The sequence below is a fragment of the Patiria miniata genome, unplaced genomic scaffold (genome assembly GCF_015706575.1).
Source record: "Patiria miniata isolate m_02_andy unplaced genomic scaffold, ASM1570657v1 HiC_scaffold_7, whole genome shotgun sequence".
Classification (NCBI taxonomy): Eukaryota; Metazoa; Echinodermata; class Asteroidea; order Valvatida; family Asterinidae; genus Patiria; species Patiria miniata.
This window is the reverse complement of record NW_024037074.1, coordinates 38,818,802-38,825,769: the sequence shown is the minus strand read 5'-3', so window position 1 is coordinate 38,825,769 and position 6,968 is coordinate 38,818,802. Positions and strand designations below refer to the sequence as shown.

Below are 6,968 nucleotides of genomic sequence, written 5' to 3'. Positions count from 1 at the left end.
AAATGATCCAGCTTATGTTTGTATGCTTGCAAATAATCTGGAGGAACAATAAAATAATAGGCAGAAAATGAAGTTGACGAAAGTACTAGTGTGAGTCTAATGCATTGAAAAACATCTCTCGCAGCGCCCTCCTGCGGCGGAGCTAGATACAGCTAGCTAGCTGCAGATGTTCAGCAACTTCGGTCTTCATTTTTAGCAGAAAATTTGAAGATGTGTGTAGAATGTGTCAGAGTGAAATGTCCAGACAGGGTAGGTGGTCCTTGGATGCATATTTTATAGACAGGAAACCAAGTACCAACCGGTGTAAAGTTGGGTAAAAAGGGGTAAACAATCCTCAGCGGCGGGTGTCTGAGTGAGAAAAAAAATATTTTAAGGGGAGGGGTTGGATCTTATTTGAAGCCGGGGGGGGGGGGGGCATAGGGGGCATGGGGGGGGGGGGGGGCTCTTTCCTACATTTTCGATTTCTTTCTTTTTTATTATATCACTATTTTCTCAAATCTGTGGAGTGAAATTGGACAAGTAATGTTGAAGACCAGCACTGAAATAGCCGTCTCCACTGTCTCTGGCTTAATTAATTGGGAAAAAAAATCTACTCCCCTTGCCATGCTTGCCTTGCGTAATTGCGCTCTCCTATATTCATGATCTTCCTAACAGTAACTTCAACAGTTGGAACCTAAAGGCGTAAACATGTCGGGTGGTAGTTTGCGGGTCTACCCCCCTCTCAAACAACCTGCACCCGATTTCATGAAACTCATCATAACTTACGATGCATCGCAGCTGCGACGCGTCCTGCGATCCATTTTACAAAACACGTCGTACATTGTCGTAAGTGCGACGCGTCGTAGGTGTATTTATAGCACAACTCAGTGACTGTTTTATGTATTTAGTCAGCGTACAGTAAATAGTCATCTGATATTCAACAAAGAGTCGTCGGATCTCAACTCGAAATTTGTTAAAACGTAAAACGAAATGGCGGTCGCATCCTGCGATGCAATTTTGAAGGAAAACGAGCTCTCAGTGGACGGTATAGCTACTTTGAAATTTCAACTGCAATATTTCAGTCTAATTCATAATTATTCCATGAATTTTCTATTAACAACTTTACACACATTGGCTCGGTATTATAATCTCGTTTATGTAATGTTTATGGCATTAAACTGGCTAAGAAAGGGACTCTTATTTTGCGATGACCACTAGACACGTCGTAACTTGCGACGTGTTTTAAGCCGTTGTCAAGGAACTTATGACGCGTTCAACACATCCCAACTTTCGTGGAATGGATGATACGACGCATCGCGAGTTGCGACGTGTTACACGTCGTAACTCGAGTTGTGACGCGTCGCAGCGCTTCGTGAAATCGGGTTGTATTTGGTGAAAATCTCTTGTTTTAATCATAGAGTGTGTTTCATTCCCAAATGACATAGAACTGCAGCCTAAAAATAAATCAATCTTCTTTTAATTCCTAGGGCCCCATTTTGGGTAATTTTGAACAGTAATTATTTTGTAGAAAACATGATTCTTACTGATTTTTTCAGTTGATGCCATTCCAATCAACATGGTTTTGTGCATTCATAGAGCATGGTGGTAGATCGTTGTCTTTATTTTGGTGTTGTGATCTGTGATCTTCATTGTTTAACCTCAAAATTCTCTCAAAATTCAAACCTTATCCCCCCTCCATCTTTTACAATATTCCTGTTGGATTTCAACAAATGTTGCTTACTATTTAGATGATTCCAGTAGCCTTGGGGCGGTTTTGGTACTTGGCTCACAGGAACAACTGGTCTTAATGATACTACGGTATTCATTTATCTTACATTTAATATTAGGGCAGTGTGTGCTTGGAGACTGGCTCCTATCTTGTCAACTTCCACGAATGCGCCAGTTGCCACAACAAGGAAAACATCAAAATCCAGAACCAGCAGACCGACACGGACGAAGATGAGGGGGAGGAGAGGGTCGTCTATGACCGTCAGTATCACCTCTTGTGGCATATCTGCATACGTTGCATTTGTACCGCCAAATAAGCCTCTGTATTGATGACGTCACACTTTGTTTACGTGTGTGCTTTCCTATGGTGCTCAGTGGAACGTGGGCCCCCACTGGCTCCATAGGAAAGTGCACATGTAAATGTCATCACTACAGAGGCTTATTCATGCTTAACCATTTTAACCTTTATTCTTTGAGTGTAAGACTCTTCCTGCCTGTCGATCACACAGTGTTCATTGACCAATGAGAATGCAACGTTTGGTCAGGTGACCACTAGTAACCCGGTCAAACTCAGTCACAAGCAACTGTGAGAAAGGACCACAAAGAAAAGTGGGCGGGGCTAATGGCCACATCCGGAAGGGACCACTGTTAGCTAGTCAGTCAGAAGTCAATTCCCCTTTATCCAGAGTGCATTAAAAGATGAAAATCCCAATTTAAGCAAAGACTCCCAAAGCATCTTGGTAATTTGTGAGAGATTTTACACACTGTATGCACACATATGTTCATGTGTCTTGTCACTCGTGACAGAAGAGTGATACAAACTAGTTTTTTGTAGAGTTTACAACAGGATACAACCTCAGAATGGCTGACCCTTCCTGGCTGTCAATCAGTGAGCATTAACCAATTAGATCACGACTTTTCGCCAGGTGACCACTGTTGGTGTGTTCAAATTTTTTCATGGAAGGTCTCATATTTTATTTGATGTTTTCCTGTCGACAGATGTTTGTGCCGTGTGTGAACATCTCATAGCAGAGCATCGGTACGAGTTTAGAATAGAAGGCGACTATCAGGTATTAAAAGGAAATATTAACTTCTTTTGGAGATGCACATGTGTTTTTGAAAGATTTCTGAGTTAAAAGGTTGAAAACAAAGAAAGCAGTGAGACTCAACACCAAATGATATTGTGATGATTTTCTACTTTCCTTGAATTTGAAAGATGGATTTTTCTGAGATAAGAAATTGCTCTTCCTTTTAAGTGAGGGATTCCCCATCCTGTGGCACCCTAGGCCCTTTCCACTACAGTGGGTTACAGCAGAGTTGTAACCGTGTCAATCACGAATCAAACCACAAGTGAAATCCCAAGTAAGGTCACAATTAACAAGGGATGAACGACGACAATGTAATATTGTGGTCACAGTTCATTTGAATAGCTTGTGACTTGGCTTGTGGCTGGATGGCTTGTGATTGACTTGTTGTGACCTATGTGTTGACCCCCCCAAAAGTAGTCAATCTAATTTGCCCATTTTCTGCTACAGTGCTAGTGGAAATTCTGAAGCTAGTGGATTTTTTGAAGTCACACCACCCGTTTTCAAAAATGTAAATTTTCTGCTGGCAGAAATTTGGATTTTACTTTCTCTCAGTCTCAAAATTCCACTTAATTGGGTTGTCCACTTTTGGGACTGGGGGGAGTGTGGCCTAGTGGTTAGGTTCGTGACTCACGATCAGAGGGTCAGGGGTTCGAATCCAGCTGCTGGTCATATGTTGTGTCCTTGGGCAAGCCACTTCACCCACACTTGCCTCTCTCCACCCAGGAGTATAAATGGGTACCAGCATTAGCTGGGGAGTAACCTGCGATGGACCGGCATACAGGGGGAGTAGAAATATCCTCAGTCGTTTCATGCTACTGTAACCGGAGATAAACGCCAGCCTGATGGGCCACATTGGCTCGTGACACTCTTTACTTTTTTTACTTTTGGGACTTCATACCTGTGACTAGCTTCACTGCAACTTTGCAAGTCTTAGTTACAGAGTCAGATATGCTGCAAAAACCCTTATTATGTAGATTGCTTGAATACTGACGAAGCATTTCTGTGTCTTTTTTTTTACCAGGAGTACTCCATGCTTTGTATTCTGTGTGGCCGAGCTGAGGACACAATAAGCATCCTCCCCGTCGATCCAAATAAACAGGCCAGTATTTTCTGACAGAAGGATGGAAGTGTTTTGGACTTGGGACCAGCAAGTCTTTAGATGCTGTCGGTTCAGAAGAGCACAGCTTTGGTTCTGGGCTACCTGCCAAGACATCTGAAGCCATGTACCCGGGATTACATAGGAGACTTACGTCCAACAATGTCTTTGAGCATATCCAAAAATATATGGGTAGGGCTTTGTCATAGTTTATTAAAGGCCAAAATCATGATCTAGCTTGCGGTACTGTGACCAAAAAAAAATCAATGATCAAAACTGATATATGGATGAATCCTAACCCTTCCAGATGCAACGCACTGCAGCTAAAAGTCTGGCTGGCCTTGTTGCATTTGACCATCAACCCAATTGCATTTAGTGCCAATTCTGAGACAATGAGAGCTAGTCCCATTGTATATGTACAGTTGTATCCTGCTGCAGTAGGTGACCACAGACTCTGAGGCAGTTTGGCCTTGATATTTTTGACTTGCTGTATCTTTTTACACTATGCAGACTAAAATACCTAACGGGTTGGAGCTACTTAAGCCAATCTTTAGGCCTATTTTTGGGGTTCATGTGTATCTATTGAAGCAACGTTTTTGATTTATTGAAGTGGAAGGGTTTGAAACTGTGGCTTCGTCTCCGCTGCAACTTTGTCTACAGCTTCAGAATAATTAAGGATCCTTTGAGGTTCAAACCAACTGAAGGAAACACTTGAAACTTATAAGACTGAAGGACAGAGCTGTGTTGAGCCAGAGTCGAAAAAGTTAGGAGCCTTGAACCTTCTTCAGCAAGAGCCTTTTCTAAATATCAGTAAATGTGACCCACCAAACTGAAGTGAAGATGCCAGGACAAAAATCCCAACATTTAGCAAATCTTGACAACACTGATTATCAAAATTGCCAGTTGTAACTTTAAACTAGAACGGCGAAGCCGCCATGGCTCGCTGTCCAAGGCAGGAAGGGAGGCTGAAGGTAGGGTTGGGGATGGGCATGATGGAAGGGGATCAGGATTCTTGTTGATGTGCCTAGGTGTAGGGGTCAGTTTTTAAATGTCAACATAAAAAGTCAACAGATTACCTAATAAATACATGTGTATATAGGTTAGACGTCACTGTATTATGGGGGAGTTTTCCATTGTTAGGGTAATTAGGACCCAGTTGTGGATTTTTGCAGCCCCACAGTGTCTTCTGTTCCCCATACTTGTATTACCATGGGAAAACTCTTGTGTAGTCACCACAAATGCAGAACAAGAATGGGTATACATGTACATGTAGACACAGCACCATCACCACCTCCCCCCAAACCTTACCCCATCCCCAACCCGCCCCGCCCCCTCCCCCACCCAACCCCCTACCCACACCCATTCCATCCTCCCCTAATCATCCCCCACCCTATCACCTACACATCCAAACCCCACCCAAACTCCAATCCCTATCTCCTTCCCCCTCCCCTGACCCGTACCCTCCCCTATCCCAACCCCTACCCTATCTTCCCCTATCTGTCCTTACCCACCCCTACACATCCCCACCCTAACCCTTCGAATTCCAATATCCCGCCCACCCCATTCCCCCACCCATACATCCCCACCTGACCCCATGCAACCCCTACTCTGATCCCTATATACTGCCCCCTCCCCTTATCCAACCCCTACAACCCATCCCTACACATCCCCAACCAAACCCCTACTCCGATCCTATATCCCGCCCCCTGCCCAACCCCCTCCTAACCCAACCCCTACATCCATGCCCATCCTCTCCCTACCTGTCTCCCCCTACCTGTCTCTCCCTACCTGTTCCCACCCCACCCCTACAAATCCCCACCCCACCAAAACCCAGTATTCCAACCCCTCTCCCCACCCCACCCCACCCCACCCCACCCCACCCCACCCCAACCCGCCCCGCCCCACCCATCCTAGCTCCCCTACTCATCCTACTCACACAAACCCTAACTCCAACCCTATCCCCCACCCCACCCCAACCCACCCCACCCTCCCCTACCCCATCCCTATTGCAACTCCATAAACTAAAAGATCAAACCAGAAGCTCACGCACATCCCCAAAATGCATAGTGTACATGTACATGTTATACCAGTATACATGTACATGTAACAATTAAAAACTTTAACATTTCCTTGAATTAAAGTTCCTCAATAAAATCATAAAATTTACTGCAATGATATGAACCTAACTGAAGTTATAGGCCTAGAGATGATACCTGACAACTGCATTTAATTTTTTTCCCCAAGTTAACTAGAACCAAAAACTTCAACATTTTTATCTGAACGCGGACGGCCGTCCGTCCGTCCGTCCGACAGACGGACGGAAATTGGTATTACATAGGCTCGCATCTGCTTCGCAGCTCACCAAAAAGAACACACAATTTTACCCAGTACATGATATTTTATTTTTGTATAAAACCAAATCTAAAACAACATTACCAGTAAATCAACATTACCAGTACATTGTACAATAGTCGATCAACTAACAATGACAAGATACTGGAATTTTCAGTCAATGTGTTTTATGATTTTACTTGCTTAAATCATTGCAAAATAGGTGTGTCATAATCAATTTAACAATCATGATATTCTTTGGGGGAAAAAAGAGAAATGTTCAATGGAATTTTAATGTGGCTGGTTGTGTCATTCCTACGGACTTTTAACTTGAAAACTTCTTGTCACACAATGACTTTTGAATGCAGCATCTATCTAGATTTTAAATATGTCTTTTGTACAAAATAAATTATGCGTAAGCTAATGTACAAAACACTGTTATGTTGAGAAACTGAGTGTCATTTAATCCTTATGAGGTTGTCCATAAAGTACGCACACACTAAGTGGGGGGGGGGGGGTTGTAAGCATTGCGTACACCATATAGTATAGGGGATAAGCAAAGCGATAATTTGCTTTTATTAATTTGTCATGAAATTAATGCACTTTCTCATATTTAATACTTTCCAGGACCAGCTTTTATGCATCAAAAATTGTTATAACACGACACCCTTCAGCCACACCATTTAGATTTATCTTCTCAGTGCCAACGCCAGAGGTTTTCTGACGACAAGTCATTTATTTCAGAC

General features: G+C 43.2%; 1 protein-coding gene across 1 annotated transcript; it reads left to right on the top strand.

Moving 5' to 3' along the window:
- The first annotated feature begins 130 nt into the window (after positions 1-130).
- On the top strand, positions 131-4,281 carry LOC119746238 (protein Churchill-like). Its single transcript, XM_038223067.1, has 4 exons — positions 131-249; positions 1,827-1,968; positions 2,707-2,777; positions 3,817-4,281. The coding sequence occupies exons 1-4, from the start codon at positions 211-213 to the stop codon at positions 3,907-3,909; spliced, it is 345 nt and encodes a 114-aa protein (XP_038078995.1). The 5' UTR covers positions 131-210; the 3' UTR covers positions 3,910-4,281.
- The last annotated feature ends 2,687 nt before the right edge of the window (positions 4,282-6,968 follow it).